This window comes from Akebia trifoliata, chromosome 14 (assembly GCF_017979445.1).
Source record: "Akebia trifoliata isolate Shusen 1 chromosome 14, ASM1797944v1, whole genome shotgun sequence".
NCBI lineage: Eukaryota > Viridiplantae > Streptophyta > Magnoliopsida > Ranunculales > Lardizabalaceae > Akebia > Akebia trifoliata.
This window is the reverse complement of record NC_141388.1, coordinates 23,802,269-23,826,366: the sequence shown is the minus strand read 5'-3', so window position 1 is coordinate 23,826,366 and position 24,098 is coordinate 23,802,269. Positions and strand designations below refer to the sequence as shown.

General features: G+C 35.0%; 1 protein-coding gene across 1 annotated transcript in view; it reads right to left on the bottom strand.

Annotated features, from left to right (window-relative positions):
* The window catches only part of LOC147386579 (furostanol glycoside 26-O-beta-glucosidase-like), a 45,603-nt gene extending 23,212 nt beyond the window's left edge, over nucleotides 1–22,391 (bottom strand). Inside the window, exons 1-3 of the mRNA XM_086423579.1 lie at nucleotides 22,071–22,391; nucleotides 14,904–14,973; nucleotides 14,774–14,808 (exon numbers count right to left, since the gene is read on the bottom strand). Coding sequence (XP_086279705.1) covers nucleotides 14,774–14,808; nucleotides 14,904–14,973; nucleotides 22,071–22,325 — 360 coding nt within the window. The 5' untranslated portion in view covers nucleotides 22,326–22,391. The remainder of the gene's footprint in view (nucleotides 1–14,773; nucleotides 14,809–14,903; nucleotides 14,974–22,070) is intronic.
* Nucleotides 22,392–24,098: the final 1,707 nt, after the last annotated feature.

Genomic DNA, 24,098 nt, shown 5'->3' with positions numbered 1-24,098 from the left:
TCTTAAACCAAACATCACTAATTACAACCACCCTCTTAAACACCCATTATCTCACCTCACCAAACACTCCACCAAATGATTTGGATAAGATCCAAACCATTTGAATCAAAACACAACCCTTTTACCTCCATTACATAATTACCCCTCTCCCAACCCCTAATTTCATACCCTCCACCCTCAAAACTCATGCCATTCTCTACTCTCCTAATATTTCACCCCATTTTACCCCTAAAATAACTCCCAAACTCTATAAAAACTCCCCTCATTCTCAATTCTCACTACCCAATGAAAATTTGAGAAAAACCCCCAAGTCTCATAAGAAAAATCACTCTCTCTCACTATCATACTCATCCTTCTAAACTCTCAACTCTCAACTCACCTCAACTCTTAACCCTCAATACTCAACTCTCATTTTCTCTCAACTTTCAACTCTCTCAAACAAGTCAAGGAAATTCAAGGAAGACTCATCTTTTGAAGAAAGTCAAAAAAGGTCAAAAAGAACAAGTTGGGCTTTGGACAAGGATCACCTCTCTTTCTCCCCTCCAACTTTCTATCTTCTTCTTATACCCCTTCTCTACACTTTTGCACACACATCACAATGGTTTGAGTCATTAAAGGGCCCCTTTTTAATAAGGGTGCCCTTAATGGCTTGAACCAACATCAAAGTCCCTCAAACTTGATGACACACGTCGGATATTTCTGATTTCCTTTTATTTTATTTTTATTTTTGAAAATGGATCGAGTTCAAGGTTACCACCAACGGTGGATGGAGTAGGGTGCCTAACACCTTCCCTATTCCATAAAATAGACTCCCTTACCTTAAATCAAAAGTTAGACTAAATGAGCCATATCCGTACAGGAGTTATCAAATGCCATAAAAACATGATTTTTCAAAAAATACAATTCGGATGACCATTCAAACCCATTTCAAATATGAATGGTGGTGACTCCAAACCCATCCCAAAGTGGTTGATATATTCAAAAATGAATAAATCACGTGTTCACAGCACATTTTCATTAGCTTTAGGGAAGTTTATTGGGTACCTAGTCACAAAGAGAGGGATAGAAGCAAATCCAGACCAAATAAGAGTACCGTTAGAAATACCCTCACTAAAAACACAAAAGCAAGTTCAAAAGTTGGCGGGGAGGGTCACAACATTAAATAGGTTCATATCTAGGTCTTTTGATAAATATAGACATTTGAATCAAGTACTACGAAAAAACACCAGATTCGAATGGACAAGGGAGTGTGAGCGTGCTTTCACAGAATTGAAAAAATACTTGGGACGACCACCTATACTCTCCCAACTAGAAGTTGGGGAGGAGCTTAGACTATACAAGGTAGTTTTTTAGTGCGTGCTCAGCTCAGTTTTGATCAGAGTAGGGAGAACAACTGAGTAGCCCATCTACTTCGTAGGCAAGACCTTTATCGACACAGAAATGTAGTATTCAATGATTGAGAAGGTGGGACTAGCTTTAGTCTACATAACCCTACAGTTGAGACAGTACTTCCAAATGCACTGAGTGCAAGTCATCACAAAGTACCCTTTGAAGTCAATTTTAGGAAAGACGGAAGAATCAGGAATAATGGAAAAATGAGTTGTACTGCTAGTAGAATTCGGGCTGGAATACAAGCCTAGGGTTTCGCTAAAAGGGCAAGCAGTGGTTAATTTCTTGCATACTTTCCACTAGAAGAAAAAAGAAAATCTACTGGTAGAAGAGCTGAAGAATGTTGAAGATAGGCAAGAGATAAGTAATCATCCCAGATGGAAGATCTATGTGGATGGGTCATCAAATTTAAAAGGATCTGGTTTAGGGGTGGTATTAATCATTCTTAATGGATCCAAGATAACGAAAACAATCAGGTTTAGGTTCAGAGTATAAAATAATGAAGTAGAGTATGAAGCAATATTGCTCGACCTCAACACGTTGACTGGGTTAGGGGTAATAGAAGCTACAGTCTACAATGACTCGTAGCTAATAGTGAACCATGTCAACAGAACATTTGAGGTATGAGATCCCAAAATGCAGCTCTACCTGAAGAAGATTAGATCTACCACACTTCAAGTAGGGGAAGTACAAGTAGAACACATACTTAGGGTGAATAACAGGCATGCACACGCATTAGCCTTTATAACCTCAATGTTGGCAGGACAAGATAAGAGAGAACTGCCAATAGGCTACCAAGAAAGGCCTTTGGTAGACCAATCAGATCTGGTCAATGTAGTAGCTGCGATCAAGAACCAACGATAGATGAACCCAATTATTGTCTTCCTACAATTAGGACTTCTATCTAATGATCTTAAAGAAGCAAAAAGGGTAAAGACTAAAGTAGAGAGTTCCACAATCCTGGATGGGAAGCTGCACAAGAAATCTATAGGGGGACCATTCCTATGATGCCTAACACTAGGAAAAGTAGAAGAGGTGCTAAGTAAAATCTACGAAGGAGATTGCGAGAACCACTCAGAGGCAAAGTCTTTGGTTTATAAAATACTCTCACAAGGGTATTTCTGACTTTACTTACAAAAAGACGCAACATTATACATTAAGCATTGTGATAATTTCCAAAGGTATGAAAGGATTATCCATCAGCATGCGGTGCAACTCAATTTTTGATAAGTGTCTCGAAACACTCAATTATACACATATTTTCTGGACATTTATCTGGATTTTTGTCCCTATTTCCCCGTATTAAGGTAATAATCATTATAAGCCTCAAAACACCATGTTGTATGTTAATTAGGCTTAATTCTACATAAATAAATTCATTTACTAGATAAATCTAATTACGTGTGTTTCTTATATAGAAAATCAACATTTTAGAATCAAAATCTCAAGGCAAAAATATTTGAGCCTACTTTGGAATGCCCTAATCCTTAACTAATGTTCTCGTCTTTTGTCTTTTTGTGCAAAGAAAAGTGGAGGTTACTTTTAGACTCTTCTACACATTTATCTCTAGAGGCTCTGTCCCTCCCCTCTTGGTTCTCTTATCCAAGACTCCTTTAATATAAGTCTCTTAGTCTATTCTCTTATTTTTTGTATTTTCATCTTCTAGTTATTTTCTTTTGGCTAAAAGTCTTCTAGGAAGTAGAAGAAGAAGAAGTTGTAACTTTCTTCATGAAATGAAGAAATGTTCTTTCATCTCTTATCTTTCCTCTCTTATAATGACATTAGGCTAAACTCCCCTCCATTGGAGAGTGGAAAAGTCTAGAGCAAGTTCTTGTGTTGTTTTTAATTTCATGTCTTTCTTTTATTTAAAACGCGTATGAGTTCTCTTTAAGATTTCTTGCACCTTTTATTCTTAATATATGTACTTTATGCTTAAATTAGATCAAGATAAAGTATGCTTAAACTAGATAATTGGTAGTAGGAAGTTTTCAAAGAATTCTACTTTGTTTATGTTCCCTCATTTGATTTCATTTGCAAAACTTTTTGATCTAAGGAGCTAATACCTACCCCTTACAATTGAGTTATAAAGAGGTTAGAGACTAGGAATTACTCATTAACATGTTCTAGGTAGATCCACCTCTAATGGTGCTTTAATTTCATAAGTTTACTTGCTTTTAATTTCATTTACTTTAGTTTATTTTCTAACAATTTTACGTCGTCTTATAAGTTCAAAAATACAAAGAAAAATTGTTTTAAATCCTTTTAGTTAATTTGAATTTTATCCTCTTAGCTTAACTCTACTCTTCATTTATCTTGGGTTTGATCTCCTACTTGTCCCACAAGTAAGGTACAAGTAAGATTAATATTAACTCCGATGAGAAGAACAACGATAGTCTCACCAGAATTTTGACGTTGCTGTCGGGGAAAAGTAAAAGTAGTAGTGGTAAGTTTTAATTTAAAATTTATTTCTTTTATTTTTATTTTTTTTATTTCTTTCTATAAGTTCAAGTTTTGTTGAGGTTTTAAGATGGTAGAAAGAAGAAAAAATATTGAAAAAAGACAAAAAAAGTTATTCCCCTTTTCTTTTTCACCCTAGACAGCAGAACTTAAACTGACTGTAACTTTCTGCTCCAATCTCCAATTAACTATTATAGTATATCGATTTGGAGTAGAAGGAAATTTTCTATAAAATATGACAAAGTCAATAAGATTTTGCTAAGTCAAATTCTATTTTTGAGTCCATTTACTAACATTTCTATTTTACTCCTTGTAGGTGAACATTTTTTTTCTTCTTTTCTTTCAATTTCCTTTAAGCTTTAGGTAGGTTTATTTTCTATTTTAGAAACTCTTGTATAAGATTCGTTGTAATTTTTTTTTAATTATCCAAGAATGCTTGGATTGTAATAAACTAAGGAAGGACGACGAGTGGACAATACCATCACGGCTCCTTAGGTTCGCACACCAAAATTGGAATTGGTGGCCTAAGTCGACTCAAACCATCTTCACCCCATCTAGTACGGGAGGTAATCCCGTAACACCCACGCCTCTCTATGTTAATGGGTTACTCCTTGTCTTTGTGTGTTATTTTTTCAATTTGCACACACTTAGAATAGTTAATTAAGTAGTAAAAAGCACCCCTCTCCTAAGGATGGTATGATAAGATAAGGATTGGAAGTCATTACCAATTTTTTGCTCTAATTAGTACAATCAACTCACTAGTCATCCAATCAAATTAAATAAAATTAATTAGACTTGACTATAGGGCCCACGAGCTCAATAGGAGAAATTTCGTTTCAAATTGTGCCAATTGCTCTTCTTGATCATCTTTTGTATCTAGTAAGATCTTGCTCTTTGAGGAGATAGACTCAGTTTATTCAAGAAATGAAGATGATTTAAGAGTATCCTTGCTTATGCATTGTACGCCACCTACGATCTGGAGATCTGAATGATTCAAAATTGACTTTATAGAACCGAGTTGGAAGGCTAGTTATGCTACTTCTACCCAATTAGGAGCTGTCTAGCTTTAGGCAACCTATTTAGGTCCAGTCTTTTCTTTTCGTGATTATTTGATCGACTGTGTGATTTGCATTGTCATGGAGTTTAGTAGAGAATCTTAGATCCCATGCGTCCTATGTGATAATTATGGTCATCCTCCCAAGTATTGTCTGAGTATACCCATGTTTCATGCTACGCAAGGTAATATACATCATTCTCAAAATTCTTATTAGATGCCGATACCTAGTTTGTTCGACAAACCATATCACATAGATAATTGATTTCCCTTGGATACCATACCGTGTCAGTACGCGTTCACTCAAGGTAGACATTTTGGTAACCATGAAGATTTTATATGCACGACACCTTGATGATGAATCCAACCATAATTCCCCGATAATCCTATGTTTCTCAACATTTCTCCGAATATAGAGCTGTAGAGCCAGAGTCAACATTCAATGACTTATTTTTGATCTCTCCTCCAACTTCATCATTAAAGTCATTGATGATTGAGTTATTAAATCAACAACAACAGGACGTAAGTCAAGCCTTAGCCAGCATAGGAACTCAATTGAGTCACCTAGCGCTATATTTAGAAGAAAGAAATTTTGATAAATTAAAAAATGAGGATATCTCCATCCCAAAAAATTTACCATTCTTTCAAAATAACCTTAATGACCAGTTCTACTCTTTTAAAGATTTCGATGATTGTCCATCAATAATTAATAATCCCGTCTCAATTGAAGTTCAAATTCAAATCAATGAGATTACAGTTCCAATCGAAGCAATGATGGAAATTCAATTGGGTCAACTTACTGTGCCCTTAGAAAAAAAAAAGAATGATCAATTTTCAAATGAGATAACCCCCAAGAGCCAACCAATGTTTCAAATTCCCAATGAGCTAATCAATTGTACAAATTTGGCTGAGAAAATTGATCCACCATTAGAGGAAATAGTTGTTGAGGGAGAACCAAGGATGATCTCTAATTTGTTAATCACATCAATTTTGACCACTATTGATCTAACCTCGTACCCCATCCAGCCTATCCTTTCACAAGATTGTAAAGACCATGTCTGTCTTACAACTTCCATTCTCTTAGGAAATACGATGGTTAAGAACTATTTCGAAAAGGTGATGACATTAAGAACTGAGGATAAACGAGGGATGTTGATCATTTAAAAAAATTATTTTCATATCCCAATGATGATCAAAATCTATCTACTTGTCATTTGGGGTGGTAAATCGATTGTCGTGTCTGTCAAATTAGATGTTAGGAAAATTCTTAAAAATCAGACCTTTTGATAGGTTCGACTGAAGATATTAAACTTAGCGCTGCTTGGAAGGCAACCCATGTGCTTTTGTTTTAATAAGTAGTGTAGTTAGGAAACAAATTTTCTAAAAATAAAAAAATAAATAAAAAATAAAAATAAAAATACAAACTCCAACCCTAATCCCTTTCTTATTCATTTTTCTTCAAGACAACTCTCAATCAAACCAATTAATCAGCTCTATTAGGACTGCAAACTGGTCAGCAATTGTTGATTAAGTAATATCGATAGATGTTGGCCTAAATTGAGGAGAAGAAGGCACAGGTCAATGAAATTTTGGATTCAGATTAGGATGGGTTTCATTCTTAGATTATAATGTTTTTAAGTTGTTTCTTAATTCTTAGGTAGGATTTTATTTATGCAAAATTATTTCGAAAATTATAATTGTTATAACTTTCAATCTTTTTTTAGATCAGTTGTAACAAAATTTTACACATTAATGCCCAATCCGTTTCAGGTGTGATCTAACATTTTTTTCTCTTTCCTTACTGCGTGTATATTAAGGACAATATTTCATTTAGGTTTGGGGGTATTAGGTTAGCTCACAATTTCATTACATAGCATTCTAGTTTAGTTTCATATTTTAAAAAAAAATATATAAAAATATTTAACTCTTTCGAAATATTTATTCAAAATCTTTGTATGTATTTTTTACATATGAATTTCAAATATCTGACTCATGTCCTAACTTTTGATCATAAATTCTTTTAATTTGTTCCTTATTAAGAAAATCATAAAAAAATTACTTTGAAAAATTCACTTTTGATTGAGTACTTGGAAAACAAAAATTTATGGAACAAGAATTGACCCTCTTCTTTGTCTAGAGTGTTAGGGGAAACCTAATTTAGTGAACTATGACTTCATTGTCCTTTGGTTGGCTGATTAGAAGAAAAATAGAATTGGGGTTAATATGACTTGGACAACAACCATAGGATTAGACTGGGTACCTTGAAAAAGGCTACCTACTTTTTGTAAAAAGAACACCAAAAAATAGTGAAGTATGAAAAAGTTGAGAAAATAAAAAGCAGAAAGATGTGAAAAAAAAATCAAAGTAAAACCAAAAGATTAAAACTGAAAAAGTACAAAAATGAAAAAGAGTCCAATAAGACCAATTAGTAGGGTGAAATCCGTCAATGGTAAAAACATGAGTAAATTGGAATATCACATATAAAACCCCTTAGAGGTATTAAAGTGAACATCCATACTTCTCACAATCCTAGACAGGATGCCTAGTTTTGAGTTAGAACTTAGGTAAAATCGATCATTCTTAACAATTAAAAGGTGAAATCTTGTTCCTCAAAAAGATGTTATTTTTAAAAAGAAAAAAATCATAAAATCGCACAAGCATTCAAGTTATCTTTGAAATTTTCTAAAATGAGGAATAAAAAATTAGAACTTTGTTCAAACGTAAATAACCTTTGACTGATTTGTGAAATATCATTATGTTCGTCTTATATACTTTGATTTTGATAGTTTTGTAAAGTTTTTGAATTTTGTGCGTATATTTTCTACAAATCCTCACGAGTCAACCTCGTCCATTAGGGGTAACCTAACGGTTCAAGGGCTTGCTGCATTAGCTAAATGCAGTCGAGGTGCCTGTGAAAGTGGTAGTTTTATTTTCTAGGGACTAGAAAAATGTAAGTTTGAGGTGTGATGAGTGTCTCGAAACACTCAATTATAAACACATTTTCTGAACATTTATCTGGATTTTTGTCCCTATTTCCCCGTTTTAAGGTAATAATCACTATAAGCCTCGAAACACCATGTTGTATGTTAATTAGGCTTAATTCTACATAAATAAATTCATTTACTAGATAAATCTAATTACGTGTGTTTCTTGTACAGAAAATTAACATTTTGGAATCAAAATCTCAAGACAAAAGCATTTGAGCCCACTTTGGAATGCCCTAATCCTTAACTAATGTTCACAACTTTTATCTTTTTGTGCAAAGAAAATTGGAGGCTACTTTTAGACTCTTCTACACAGATTTTTCTCTATAAATAAAGCTTCAATCTCTAGAGGCTCTCTCCATCTCCTCTTGATTCTCTTATCCAAAACTCTTAGCCTATTCTCTTATTTTTTTTGTATTTTCATCTTCTAGTTATTTTCTTTTGGCTAAAAGTCTTGTAAGAAGTAGAAGAAGAAGAAGTTGTAAGTTTCTCTATAAAATGAAGAAAAGTTCTTTCATCTCTTATCTTCCCTCTCTTGCAATGACATTAGGCTAAGTTCCCCTCCATTGGAGAGTGAAAAAGCCTAGAGCAAGTTCTTGTATTGTTTCTAATTTCATGTCTTTCTTTTATTTAAAATGTTTTTGAGTTCTCTTTAAGATTTCTTGCACCTTTTATTCTTAATATAAGTACTTTATGCTTAGATTATATCAAGATAAAGTATGCTTAAACTAGATAATTGGTAGTAGGAAGTTTTTAAATAATTCTACTTTGTTTATGTTCCCTCATTTGATTTCATTTGCAAAACTTTCCGATCTAAGGAGCTAACACCAAGCCCTTACAATTAAGATATAAAAAGGTTAGAGACTAGAAATTTCTCACCAACATGTTCTAAGTAGATCCACCTCCAATGATACTTTAATTTTATAAGTTTACTTACTTTTAATTTCATTTACTTTAGTTCATTTTCTATCAATTTTACATCTTCTTATAAGTTCAAAAATACAAAAAAAAATAGTTTTAATTCCTTTTAGTTAATTTGAATTTTATTCTCTTAGCTTAACTCTACTCCTCATTTCTTATGGGTTCAATCCCCTACTTGCCCCACAAGTAAGGTAAAAGTAAGATTAATATTAACTCCGGTGAGAATAACAACAATAGTCTCACCAATTCCCTAATCAACCCATAATCATTTACACAATGAGGGATTGATCTGGTAGGTCCTCTCCCTAGAGTACTAGAAAACCTAACCTTCTTGGTAGTAGCAATAGTTTACTTCACAAAGTGGGCAGAAACACTCCCTCTTGCCAAAATTTTCCAGTAAAAAGTCTAGAAGTTCATCTGAAAAAATATAATCTATCAATTTGGTCTTTCACGCACAATAATCTTAGATAATGGGAGGCAATTTATAGGAGAACAAATCAAAGATTTTTTTAAAGAGCATGGGATAACACAGTTATTTTCCACACCATAGTATCCGCAGGGCAACGGACAAGTTGAAGTCATAAACAAAATGTTGATAGATATACTAAAGAAAAGGATAGGAGAATGGAAAGGTAGGTAAACAATAGTCCTACACAGAGTACTATGAGCCTACAAGACAACTACTAGGACTTTTATCAGGATGTCTTCATTCGCCATAACTTATGGAATGGAAACAGTAATACAAACGAAAAATAGCTTCCCCTATAATAAGGTTAAAGGTGGTGCAGATTGACGAGAATAATCAACAAATAATAACAAAGTTGAATGTGTTGGAAGAAAAATGAGAAACAGCATTGATAAGGCTAGAGAGTTATCGTCAAAAGTTATAGAATTACTTCAATAAAAGGGTCCACCATAGGCAATTTAAAGAAAAAGACTTAGTGCTACGCATAGTATTCCAGAATATAGAAGAACAGAATAATGAAAAATTAGGTCTAAATTGGGAAGGGTCATATAGAATGGCAAAAGTAGGCCAGAAGGAAGTATACTACTTAATAACAATGTCCAATCAAGAACTGCATAGACCATGAAATACTTGTAATCTCAAAAGATACTATCAATAAAAGAAAGCTCACTTGATTGGTGATAGCCTGCGCGTGAAAATAATTTAATTAGGCATCACATGGGTCTGGGTCTACGTGGTTCTGTTCTACCTAAACTGGCAGGGTACTGAACTAGTCGGGACCCTACTCTGTCACAAATAATAAAGTACTAAGATAGCCCCCACTTGGGTTTGGGTCTACGTGGTTCTGTTCTGCCTTAATTGGCAAGGTACGGAGCTAGTCGATGCCTTATTCTGTCACAAGTAATAAAGTATTAAATTGGGTTCCACTTGGGTCCGGATCTACGTGGTTATGTTTTGCCTTAATTGGTAAGGTTTGGAATTGGTTGGGGCCTTACATGAGTAACATAACACTAAGTTGGGTTCTTTCGAGACTCAGGTCCTCGCAGCTCTCCTCTACCTTAACTAGTAGAGTGAAGAGTTTGACGGCCACATTCTGTCCTGAGTGATAAAACACAGAGTTAGGCTTTTCAAAGAGTCAGGTCCTCGTAGCTCTTTTTTACTTAATTGATAGAATGAAGAGTTGGATGGCCACATTTTGTCTTGAGTGACAGAGTACAGTGTACAATGTACAGAGTTAGGCTCTTTCGAGAGTCAGGTTCTCGCAGTTCTTCTCTACCTTAATTGGTAGAGTAAAGAGTTGGACAACCACGCTCTGTCCTGAGTAACAAAACACAAAGTTGGGATCTTTCGAGAGTCAAGTCCTCGCAGCTCTCCTATGCCTTAACTAGTGGAATGAAGAGTTGAACGACCATGCTCTGTCATGAGTAACAGAGCATAAAAAAGGACTCATTTGAGAGATAGGTTCTTATAGCTCTCTTCTACCTATAGTGATAAAGAAAAGAGTTGGACGATCATGCTTTGTCCTAAAAGATAGGACCAAGACTTGGGTTCCCTCATAAATAAGGGCATCAAATCTCCTCTCCGTCTTAATCAACAAGTTGAAGGTTTGCACAATTGCAATTTGCATCCTTTTGGGGACAAGTATGTGCATGATACCACTATGCCTTAATAGTATTGAGAGATATCTTGCACTGTCTTAATGGTCGTAACATTGAGTTACAGCCTTATTGGAGGGCAGTAATTCAGAAATATCTCTTTAAAATAGAATGTTATGTTGCCTAAAATCTTAAGTGATATTCACTACGCACCTACTTTCAAAAAGATTCAACCTACGTAATAAAAGCATAAGGTAGAACCTGGGGGGAAGAAATAATGATACAGTGCAAACAATGCAAAAAGTAGATCATATTTTTGCTGAAGTGCTTAAGTAAAGTAAAGTGTAAAGTACAGGCAATGCAAAAAGTAGATTAGAATTTTGCCGAAGTGCTTAAGTAAAATAAAGTGTACAGCGCAAGTAGTGCAAAAAGTAGATCAAATTTTTACTAAAGTGATTGAGTAAAGCAAAGTATACAACGCAAATAGTATAAAAAGTAGATCAAATTTTTGTTGAAGTACTTAAGTAAAACAAAGTATACAATGCAAACAGTACGAAAGAGTAAAGTCTTTAATATTCAGCTAAGTTAAGAGTTGAGTAGCAGTTGGCATAAAAATATAGTTTTTTCATTAATAGTGAAAGATGTACAAGAGAAATCCCAAAAATGGAAGAGTATAAAAAAAAAACCAGTAAAAACAGAGTACAACAAAAAAACAAGAGACATGTCCTCATTCAGAGAAAGACCAGCCCTGAGGAAGCTAGCTCAAGCTTTTGTTGTTGTACTTTCTCTTGGAGATCCACAAGTTCTACGTCTCTCCTCTACATTCTTTCTTTGTAGTTGGCCAGTTCTAGTTGAAAAACACCCTGGGAATCTATCAGCTTCTTATTGTTGGCATTCAAGACTAAGTTTTCCTTGGAAAATTGTGTCAAGTTTGCCTCTATCTCTTCTTTGGCCTCTTGAGAAAATTGGCTAAAGGAGACCACCTCAACTTGGAGTAGAGTGATTTTTTCCTCATATTCCCTAATCAGGATGGCTATTTGGTCATCAACTTCATGCCACTTTAGGAAGGTACCGTAGGAGTTGGCCTACAAGAAAATAAAGTAGCTAAGTGAATAAAGCACAAAGTGTAAGGAGCAAAGAGGGAAGAGCATAGAATTACCTGGTAGAGGCCATGAACAAATAGACCAGATCAACATTGGCCCAGTCCTTGGGGAAAATAAAGTGGAAGAGCAGGGAGGTAGCAATAACAGGGTTCCTTACCCTACAACTCCTGGTGGAGGAATGCCACACGACTCCTCCAAAAGAATGTTGCTTCCTCTAGGAAAGTCATGAAGTCACTAGGGCCCTCTAGCTTGAACTCTCTTCGGGGTGAAAGGCTCTTCAAGCTTTTCCTTATTAGTTTGCGCCTATTGCGCAGCTAGAGCTCAAAAATAGGGTTGTGCTCCCTGATGGTGTTTGTGCTCTGCACTACCTGAGCATCAAGAAGCTCCACTGAAGCAACAGAAGCAGTACCAACAAAAGTAGGAGCAACCTGTTCTCCACTTACCAGTGTCAACTAACATATTTCTCTAGTGTAGATGGAGGCACACGATGCTAGATTCCTCTTCTTCTTCTTCTTACCTTGGTCAAAAGGAGGAGTAACCCTAACGACAAAGTCAAGGGAGGAAGATACTCCGAGAGATCAATATTCATGGCGTCAGTAGACCCTAAGGGAAATAAAAGAGATGGAAGGGTAGGTATAGAAGCAAGGGGGTGAAGGAAAGCCTTCCGAGATCTGCTCGACCTGATCAAAAGGAGTCGGTTGTGCAAGTGGCCAAGGAAAATGAAAAGGGGAAGGATAGGTCTAATCTTCTTCGATCACCCCATCGGTCAGTCTGGTTTTGAAACCCACTACCACTAGCCCCTATATTTGGATGTTCTATACTATTCTTTCCTAATCTCAACAACGAAAAGGACAAAAGAATCTGTAAAAAGGGAAATAAGTCAAAGTTAGATTAAACTTTATACATGGCTGAAAAATGGGATGTAGTTAGGTGCCTAAAAGCTGGACTTACCTTGGAAGATCAGAGGAACCCTAAATCCCTCACGAGAAATGCCAAGGGCAAACTCCTAGTTTCAGGAAACAATCAAGGAGTCCTTGTACTTCTCTTTATCAGTCTTAAGGAGAGACGGAACCCATGCAGCTACTGCATTCTTGGAGGACAGTAAGTAGTACCCAAGATGCTGGGGGATAGCTTTGAAGTTATATTTGGAGAGGAAGTCATTGGGGGTTATACCCATTTTCTCCACTAGGCAATAAAAATTACTAGAATTTTGGCTTGGGGCCTGAATTATTTTACTCAACACCTCCTTAAGGAAATGAGATAGAGGAAAACTTAGGCCAACCTTGATTTGGCCAACGTAAACCATGATTTTCCCCTGATGATGTTCGTCAAAGTTGTTGGGGTCTTTCCAAACCCGAATAGACATAGAGGCAAGGATATAAAGTCCCCTCCAAAGTAAAGTCATATTGGCAGCCATTGAAAAATTAAGTTTGTAGAAAAAAGAAGGTGAGAACAGAAGATTACCTCAGCCTGAAAAAGGTAAAGATAACGGTAAAACAAAGAGATGAGATCGCAAAAGCAATAGCACAGTAGGAAGAAAAGCTAGTACAAGTCTTTTATTTATAGAAGAACGTAAAAGAGTATGTACGCCTGAAAGGATTGCCTAGTCCAACCTAACCATCATAGCTTAGGATGCAATGCAGACGTTAGTGGGACACATGGATGACCATAGATTAGAGACAATTCACCTCAGCTGTCAAAAAAGATTTTAAACAACGCTGCATTGAATGCATCGATTCATTAAGAGTAGAAGTAATAATAGAAAATCATGACAGCCAATTAGAAGGAGGATACGTGTCTTGAGAAGACGGTGAGACTTCGTGTCTCCTCAAGAGGGGGTAATTCTAGAGGGTAATATTCGCACGATCATCCAGATCGTACACATATCCAACCAGTTAAGTGGTACCATGTGCAGATCAAGATACATAATGCTGCCATGTAGAAGGGCAGGCCAAGGTAGAGAGCGCCTGGCCTGCCTAAAAGGGTAGCACAACACTAAACAAGAACTGGTCTGCCAAATAGGGCAGACCTGGTCAAAGAATATTCATAATTTTGGTTTGAGCACATCATGCCTAGAGATCTCAGAGGAGATGCCCCCAACATAGCAAATACAATCCCAAAGATCCCCATTCCGTTTAGGACCCTAGGGATTAAGGGATCCTCCAGGATTACCCCCCACGAGAAGCGAAAATCCTAATTCAAATGAAAGATTTATAAATAGCACAATGAATATAAGCTTAAAGATCTTTCGGCCAATTGAGAGTCTAACTAGTAATATCAATTATTCATCTGCTACTCTAACTTAAGCATTAGAGAGTTTTTGACAGGTACCATGCCAATGCTAAAAGAGAGGTAGGGGGAACAACTTCGGATCTGTGACGTAGAATCCATTAGCACCGTTCACCGGAATTTGACCCCCACATTTACCATATGTTAAGTTTTTAAGTTTTTTTTGGAAAATAACTTCTAATGATCTAATGATTATAAATTTTTCATATATATAATTAGAAATTGATTTGATCAAATTGAAACCCCGGTTGGACCCTAGTCCGACTTATTAAGCAAAATTTCAATTTGATTATCGGTCTGGTTTTTAAAACATTGTATTTTACTTGAGTTTCAATACATATGTCATCATGCCATTGCTTCACTAAATTAGGTACATAAATTTCGAAACAACAAATCTCCATTCCTTGAAAGGAGTGCCCCAAAAGTTTGAAGCGGTTTTGATTTCTTCAAAGTCACATATTTCATTAAAAATGTAGAATGTACATTTATCTTTGAGATAGCTAGTAAAGACTTACTTTATAGTAGAGGTATGAAAGAGCGGCGCTGGAGTCTGTAGAGAAGGAAGTCAGAGTTAGATAATTAAGCCTAAATTTTAGAAAGTCAAATATGATGAAACAGATACAATAGGAAAGTGTTGTTAGGTACATGATCCTTGTGTGAGAATAAAATCCCAAGTGCTGGGTCCTCTCCCTCCTATATCAGCTGGTCCTTCTGACTGCACCACAAAAATAAAAAAATCAACATCATCATATGCCATGAATTATGTTACGAACCTAAATCGTAACTTGATAATTGAGTGCAATAGAAGAACAAAATTGATGCAGATGAGAAAGTGATCTCTTTCGAAGAAGATCGGACCTCCAAATTAATCAATTTGAGATGCTCAATCTCCAAATTCAATTAGGACTTAATAATTTTTCACTCTAAATTTAAATATAACATCCACAGACAACAAGTGTTAACCCAACTAACCTTAAATTCCAACCCACGTTTGGAACTACCCTCCCATCTCATCTCGGGTAACTTGGATCCATTCTCTCAAAATTAGGAATGATCACAAGTTGCACATACCATCTAACTAACCTACCTCATCGATGAGCTATCCCATACAACCCTAGGCACAGTGACTATTCTACTCTCTTTCCCATACGTGTACGAACGCATCAATCCATTCCTCTTGAAAGTGATCTTACCCTCAAGATCGGAATCTCCTAGATCCCAAATGATAATGGAATCCATTACATCCATCTTCACATGCGTTTTCCATGTTATTCGTCTTTAGGTGATTTTCTTTTAATCAAGGTTGAGTCTTGATTCCTTTACATGAAATAGAAATTTTGAGGATTGATCAAAGGTAATGGAAGTCTATCAAGTAACATGAGTCCATCTTCTTAAAATAAGTAATGATCCCACGCCACACAAACCATCTAACTAACCTACCTCATATAGGAGCTATCCCATACAACCCTATGAACGGTTATTATTCTACTCTCTTTCTCATACGTGCATGAACGCATCAATTCATTCCTCTTGAAAGCGACCTTGTCTTCAGGTTCAGAATTTCCTAGATCCTAAATGATAATGAAATCCATTACATCCATCTTAACATGCCTTTTCCATGTTATTCATCTCTTGGTGATTTCCTTTTAATCAAGGTTGGATGTTGATCCCTTTGTATGAAATAAAAATTTAAATAGAAGGAAATATTAATACAAAGTGGACCTACTTCTTTTCAGGTCAGTACCATCATTCTCCCACATTATTTCTTTATTTTAAGGGAAACGGAATACATTTTGAAAGGCCACGATACCTATAAAATCCAACATTTTTATGGTCTCATGGGCTACGTTGTCAATAATAATGAAAGTTGACTGACTGGTTGCACATCACCTAGCACGGATTGCTCTCAATTCAAAGTGGGTTTTTTTTTTTTTTTTTTATAATGCTGAAATAACATCGTGCGGAGACATTTCTGATGTGGAACTTGTATCTCGTTGAAAAGCAACTATGATTCCCACACAGTTCCAAGTTAGAAATGTCCCCCACAGTGTTATTCCAGCACGACTCATTTTTTTTTCATCTTTCTTGAAAGAAAAATGCTGAAGTAACATTAAAATGTACATCAATTGTACATTCTGATGTGGTGGTGCACACATAACCATAAATGCTTTTCATTGAGATACATCAAAATGTCAGAATCAATGTACATTTCAATGTTACTCTAGCACAATTCTTCTTGAAAATCAAAGAGAGTTCACCATACCAAAGATTCATGACTTCTGGGTTCAGCTTTCAAAGCTTCATGATTTATGAGTCGGGTAAAAATCTGAAGGAACTCTTGCTAATGAGAGTTTTGTTGTAAAATTTTGCAAGAACTCTTACTAATGACAGGTTCTACTATATCTTAGTTCCGGAGCAAAATTATATGGGCTGCAACAAGTGGGGCTGTGAAGTAAACTGGGGCTGTGATGTAAACTTTTAAGATAAAATGACATTTTTTAGGTCGGAGTGAAATTGTGCTAGGTGATATGTACAAGTCCCTTAAAAAGTTAAGTTGAAAATCCATGTTTTGAAATGGAATATTTTTCAGAATTTTAATTTGAACATTCATCATTATTTTTAAAGAAAAGAGCTGAAAATAATGGCTTAAATTTTTTTTAAATTAAAATTTCTAAAATTTTAAAGAATTATACTGGAGTGACCTCAAGATTGACCTCAATTCACACTTTGCTGGCATGGAGGTGTGTATGGAACTATAGATGCTTTTCATCGGGATACGAGGGAAAAACATCTATGGTTCTGTGCGCACCTCCACGTAAACAAACTGTGAATTATGGTCAATCTTAAAATCGCTCCAGCACGACTCACTTTTAAAATAACAACGTATATTTTCTATTTTTTGTGTGTGTTTATAGTAGGTATCACCACCCTTTGGGTGAGACTAATCCCACAGTCACATGCACCACCCCCTCGAAAAGTCCTACATGCAACTGGTTGAGTCAAGGGTCAATTGGACCCTGTAGGGTGGCCTCAAGGAATTCTTAGCTTCGTGAGGTTTCGAACACTCAACCTACCCTTCTTGAGGAGCTTATTAAGGCTCAGCTTGGCACTAGGACAACCCCTCGGGGTTATATGTACTAGAATTCAACCGTGCTTATGACACGGGCATCCTCTCTCGGGTTAAGGAGGCAAAAGTCAAAAGTGTAAAGCAAGAGGGGTATTATTATGACAAAATTAATATTAAAAGGGTAAAAAATGAAAAGCAATAAAATGGATTAAAGGACTAAAAGAGGAAATATAGTAAAGTTAAGGGTGAAGAATATATGAAATAAAATGGATCCCAAGAAACTATAACTAGATGGAAAGGGTATTATTAAAAAAATTGAGTTTAGAAGGGTAAGAGATGAAAACAATAAAATGGATTAAAGGGAGTAAAAACAAAAATATTGTAAAGTTAGAGGAGAAGGCATCCACTTTTGGATTAAGGGGCTAAAAGTAAAAAAAAAAATTAGATTTGGAGTATTATTAAAAAAATTGAGATTAAAAGACAAAAGATAAAAAATAATAAAGTGGATTAAAGGTGTAAAAGAGAAAATATAGTAAAATTAGAGAAGGTGAATAATAAAAAAAATAAAGTGTGTCTCATAAAACTATAGCTTGATGGAAGGTTTAACGCACAAAAATATTTAAAAAAATTTGATATTAAAAGGTTATAAAAGATAAAAAAAATTAAAGTAGATTAAAAGGGTAAAAGAGAAAATATAGTAAAGTTAGGGGAGGTGAAGAATAAATGAAATAAAATGGGTCCCAAGAAACTATAGCTTGATTGAAAGGATATTATTAAAAAAAATGGAGATTAAAGGGGGTCAAAGATAAACAACAATAAAGGAGATTAAAGAGGTAAAAGAGAAAATATAGTAAAGTTAGAGGGGCATCATCTTTCGAGTTAAAAGAGTAAAAGTAGAAAAAAAAAAGTTAAAGGAGTATTATTAAAAAATTAAGATTAAAGGGGTAAAAGATGAAAAATAATAAAATGGATTAAAGGGATAAAAAAGAAAATATAGTAAAATTAATAAATGTGATGAATAAAGGAAATAAAATGGGTCCCATGACATTATAGATTGATGAGAGGTTTAACCCACAAAACTGTAGATTATGAGAGGTTTGTCCTAGTTGAATTTGTCTCCCATAACACTATAGTTGATTGGACGTTTGTGTCACGTACAATTATTCCAATTAATTTGCATTTTATTATATAGACTAGAGTTCACCCATGCTTATGGCACGGGCATTCTCTATGGAGTTAAGGGGCTAAAAAGAAAAAATAAAATTGGAGGAGTATTATTATAAAATTTGAAATTAGAGTGGCAAAAGCTAAAAAATAATAAAATGGATTAAGGGGTAAAAGAAGAAATATAGTAAAATTAGGGGAAGTGAAGAATAAATGTAATAAAGTGAGCTCAAGAAACTATAACTTGATGTAAGAGGTATTATTAAAAAAATTAAGATTACAGAGGGTAAGAGATGAAAAATAATAAAGTAGATTAAATGGATAAAAGAGAAAATACAGTAAAGGGGAACATCTCTTTTCGATTAAGGGGGGTAAAAGTGGAAAAAAATAAAGTTAGAGGGGTATTATTAAAAACATGAGATTAAAGAGAGAAAATATGAAAATTAATAAAATGGATTAAAATGGTAGAAGAGAAAATATAATAAAATTAGAGGAGGTGAAGAATAAAGGAAATTAGGTGTGTCCCATGACACTATAGCCTAATGAGAGGTTTAACACACACAACTGTTCCAAAATTTGTATAGGTAGCGTTCAATAGACAATCTTATGGGGACGACATTGGGAGATAAAATTTATATTAAATGTCTTAAAAGCTTCAGATTAGGCTGATGTTTTGTTAGGATGATTTTTATGGTAAGTAGATCATCCTTACAAAAAAATTAACCCAATCTGAAACTTCTAACCTCATCAAAAGTGATTTACAAATTAATGATAAAAATCGATGATATACAATTCTTCAACTTGGTAAACCACTTTTGATGGGGTTAGAAGTTTTAGATTGGACTGATTTTTTGTGAGGATAATCTATTCATCATAGATATTATCATCATAAAAAATCAGCTCATTCCAAAACTTCTAACCCCATAACAATTGATTTACAAAAACATTAATGGTTCACGATCCTTCAACTTGTAAATTGGGGTTAGAAGTTTCGAAATAAGCTAATTTTTGTTGAGGATGAGCTCCTCACCAAAAATCAACTCATTCTAAAACTTCTAACCCCACCAAAAGTGGTTTACAAAATACCATTGTCACAGATTTTATCACAATTATTGTCTCATGAACCATCCCTATATTTATATATATATAATAGGGAGCCGATCAGAGGACTTAAAAAGAGCCAAACATTGTGTCAAACATGTTTCAAAATAAAGATTGGAAGTTTCAAAATGAGCAGATTTTTAGTGAGGATGATCTCTTCATTATAGAGATCATCCTCACAAAAAATCAGCCCATTCCAAAACTTCTAGCCCATACATTTAAAAAAAGATTGGCACAATGTTTGGCTCTCTTTAGGGCCTCCAAACACCACCCATATATATATGGAAAATGTTCGGCACCCCGCTATTGCTTTACGTTTTGTCCTACATGAGTTAGAAGTTCTGGAATGGATTGATTCTTGGTGAGAATGATCTCTATGGTGAGAAGATCACCCTCTCCAAAAATCAGTCCATTCATAAACTTCTAGCCCCATGTTTACTAGTTGAAGAATCGTGGACCGTCCATTTTTTGTAAATCATTTTTATGGGATTGGAAGTTTCAGAATGGGCTAATTTTTTGTGAGGAAGATCTCCTCGATCTCCTTTCCATAGAGATCATCTTCATAAAAAATCAGCCCATTCCAAAACTTCTAACCCATGTAGGACAAGACATATAGGGGAAAATGCAGGGTAAATAGTAGGGGGTTGAACATGCGCATATATATATACACATAGGGCAAAATGCAGGGTAAATAGTAAGGTGCCGAACATGCCCATATATATATATATATATGGGTCCCATTCAGCAACAAACATTTTGACAAACATTTTGGCAAAACATTTTTCAAAACATGGGTTAGAGGTTTTGGAATGAGCTGATTTTTGGTGAAGATGATCTCTACAGTAAGGAGATCATCCTCACCAAAAATCAGCTCATTCCAAAACTTCTAGCCCCAGTTTACAAGTTGAAAAATCGTGGACCGTCCATTTTTTGTTAACCATTTTTTATGGGGTTAGAAGTTTTGGAATGGGCTGATTTTTGGTGATGATGATCTCCTCGCCGTAGAGATCATCCTCACCAAAAATCAGCCCATTCAAAGACCTCTAACCCATGTTTTGAAAAATGTTTTGCCAAAATGTTTGTTGCTGAACATTTCCCTATATATATATTATGTTAGGGAGCGGTTCGGCAGCCCCCAAAGTTTGCCAAGTTTTGTGCCAAACATTTTTTGTAAATCGCTTTTGATGGGGTTAGAAGTTTTGGAATAGGCTGATTTTTTGTGAGGATGATCTCTACAGTGAAGAGATCATCCTCACAAAAAATCAGCTCATTTTGAAACTTCTAACCCTAGTTTACAAGTTGAAGAATAGTGGACCGTCCAGTTTTTGTAAATCACTTTTGATGGGGTTAGAAGTTTTGGAACTGGCTGATTTTTGGCACCAAACTTGGCAAACTTTAGGGCTGCTGAACCATCCCCATTATGTTATTAGCATAATAAAGGCTGTTTGAATTTTGAAAAACCAAATCATTAATTATTCCTCTATTTTCCATATATGAAGAAGCACAATTAGGAAAATGATTCAAATGGTTGCAATGAGTTATTATGATCTAATTAGTTGGTTTTATTTTTAATTTTCATATTATGTTATTAGGTCTTTAGAGGGTAATTTAATAATTTTATTTATTATATTGTATCGACAAAGTGGTGGATTGTAAAGAACAAAAAGGGGATTTTTGGCTATTTTGTCTGTGAAAGAAGACTTAAACTAGAGAGAGTTTGGGTGTGTAATCCTCTCTAGTTTTTATTCCATTTTCTCATGTGTTCTATTCGATCTCCCTGCTGCATTAGAAACATAGGAGAATGGAACCTATGTAACTCCCAAAAGGTGCTTTTGAAAATGAACTCCCAAATTTAAATGGAGTGATTCAGAGCATGGTTTTGAAACTCAGTTTCACATCTCGCCTCGTTCAGCCCCAATGCTGAGTTAACTCAGACGATCGTTCAGCATTGAGACAATGGTTTTTAACCATTTAAAAAATCTGAAAAGAAAACAGAAATGATTCCTATTAAATCGGATGAAGAAGATGAAGCTTTTTCCCAAAACCTTTTTTTTTTTTTTTTATTCACTTAGTTGAGAAGATAAAGAAAAATCGATTTTGGTGAAAGAATATAGGGGTAAAAACGTTTAACTGGTTTAACTCGGACGAGATTTTGAAAATCTCGTCTTATATGTATCGCTTGTCTAGCGATTTATTCATTGCTGTTAGGTATCGTTTGTCTCGGACAAGATTTTACAAAATCTCGTCTGAGACATCTCGATTATCTCACGATACGTGGACATATCAAATAGGTTTGTGAGTTGGTCTCGTTCAGCCCCGATACTGATAAGTCTCGGTCTCGGACGAGTTTTAAAACCATGATTCAGAGTCTTGTGGACATGTTGCTCTGTTGATACAATAGAAAAGTGTATGTCTTACTCATGATCTGATCCTGAAAACTACATGCAGTCATTTCAAACAATAAGTCAACAAAAACAAACCTGAACTGCAGAGGTCGACGCCCCAAACATAAAATCAGTAGGAAAGTCGCTTCTTTTTATTGCTGGATATTCAGCTGGAGCAATCGTTGAACTTGCAGGCACTACTACTTCATCAGTAGATTCACATCTTATCGAATGACTCCGTTTCGCACTGAGATTGCAAGGTAATCTCGTCTTTCCTCCATTAACAAAAACATGACTTCTCTCTAATCGAGAAAAAGATAACGATGAACACTGGGGGAGAAGAACTGCCATGTTTGGAGGTTAAAGAGAAACTAAGTGTGAGAAAGTAAGAGGAGTTTTGTTTGCAGAATATTTTTTTTTTTTAAATTATAAGGGACCAATAAGCAACAAACCTGATCGTGACATGTGGAAAAAGATACAGTTTTCTTAAGTGGTTGTCCTTTTTCTTTTGAATTATTTCGTCTTACGTAACCCTCATTCCATCCTGTGTTCGATACGAGAGATGATGAGAAAAACAAGTTTTGTGGGTAATCGTCCCATATCAGCCTTTGATTAGATTCTAGATATTTTATTTACTTATTTTTTCTTGGAAGTCATGATTCATGACAACAACGGGTCGGTGCCATTGGTTTATGTTGTGTTTGCTTTTGACTTTGGGATAGGGCCAAATGTGCCGATTAGGTTCTTCCGGAAAATTATGATTGTTTGATAATAAAAAAAAACAAGATAATGCTGAAGCAACATTAAAATGTACATCATGAGGGATATTTGTCATGTGGATGTGTGTTAGAATCATAAATGCCTTTATTAAGATCGCACTTGTATCTTGATGAAAAGTATCTTTGATTCTGACATACACATCCATGTTAGAAATGTCCCCCATGATATATATTTCAATGTTACTCCAACACGACTTCAAAAACACATACGTTGGCTGATGATCTCATCTAGGGATTCATTGTCGAATCCCTCATCCACACATAGGTCTCTAGCTGACCTCTCTCTCCTCTTTTTTTGTTTAAAGAAAAAAAAATAGAGGAAAACCCCATTTATTTTTGGATCAATTTTTTTTTTTTTCGTCCGACTGCCTATACTTAGTAAGGATTTCACCTCACTAAGGGTACCTGGGCTTCACTTGTGGCATTCAAAAACATTATCCATTGTTTCAGGTTGTAGAGGATAAAATTCTATGAACTTTAAAAAAACAATCTAAAAAAAAAATTATTTTTCATTGTTAAATTTTAATTTTAAGTTTGGGAGTTATGTAGAAGTTTGATAGCCATCCCATTTGCAAAACTTTGGATCAGGGTCAATATTTTTTTTTTTCTGAATTTATATATATATGGGGCGGTTCATGGGACATATGTAAAAACAATGGTTTTTCATAATATGGATTAGAGGTTTTGGATTGAGCTGATTTTTTGCGAGGATGGTCACTATGATGAAAAGATCATCCTCACAAAAAATCAATTTAATCTGAAACTTCTAAATCCATTAAAAGTGATTTATAAATTATTGGTAAAAATTGGTAAAAAGTTGACGGTCCACATTCTAAATCACTTTTAATGGGGTTAGAAGTTTCAAATTGGATTGATTTTTTTTTCGGATGATCTTCCCATCATAAAGATCATCCTCACAAAAAATAAGCTCAATCCGAAACTTCTAACCTATATTTTGAAATTTTATTAATGTTACATTGTTTTTACATGTTTTTTCATATGTAAATCCGTTCCCTATATATATAGGAAGCAGTTCAACAACCCTAAAGTTTGTCAAACATTGTGCCAAACATTTTTCAAAACATGGGTTAGAAGCTTTGGAATGAGCTGATTTTTTGTGAGGATTATCTCTATGATGAGGAGATCATCTTCACCAAAAATCAGTCTATTCCAAAACTTCTAACCCCATCAAAAGTGATTTACAAAAATTGGACGGTCCACGATTCTTCAACTTCTAAACTAAGGTTAGAAGTTTCAAAATGAGCTGATTTTTGGTGAGGATGATCTCTTCACCGTAGAGATCATCCTCACAAAAAATCAGCGTATTCCAAAACTTATAACCCCA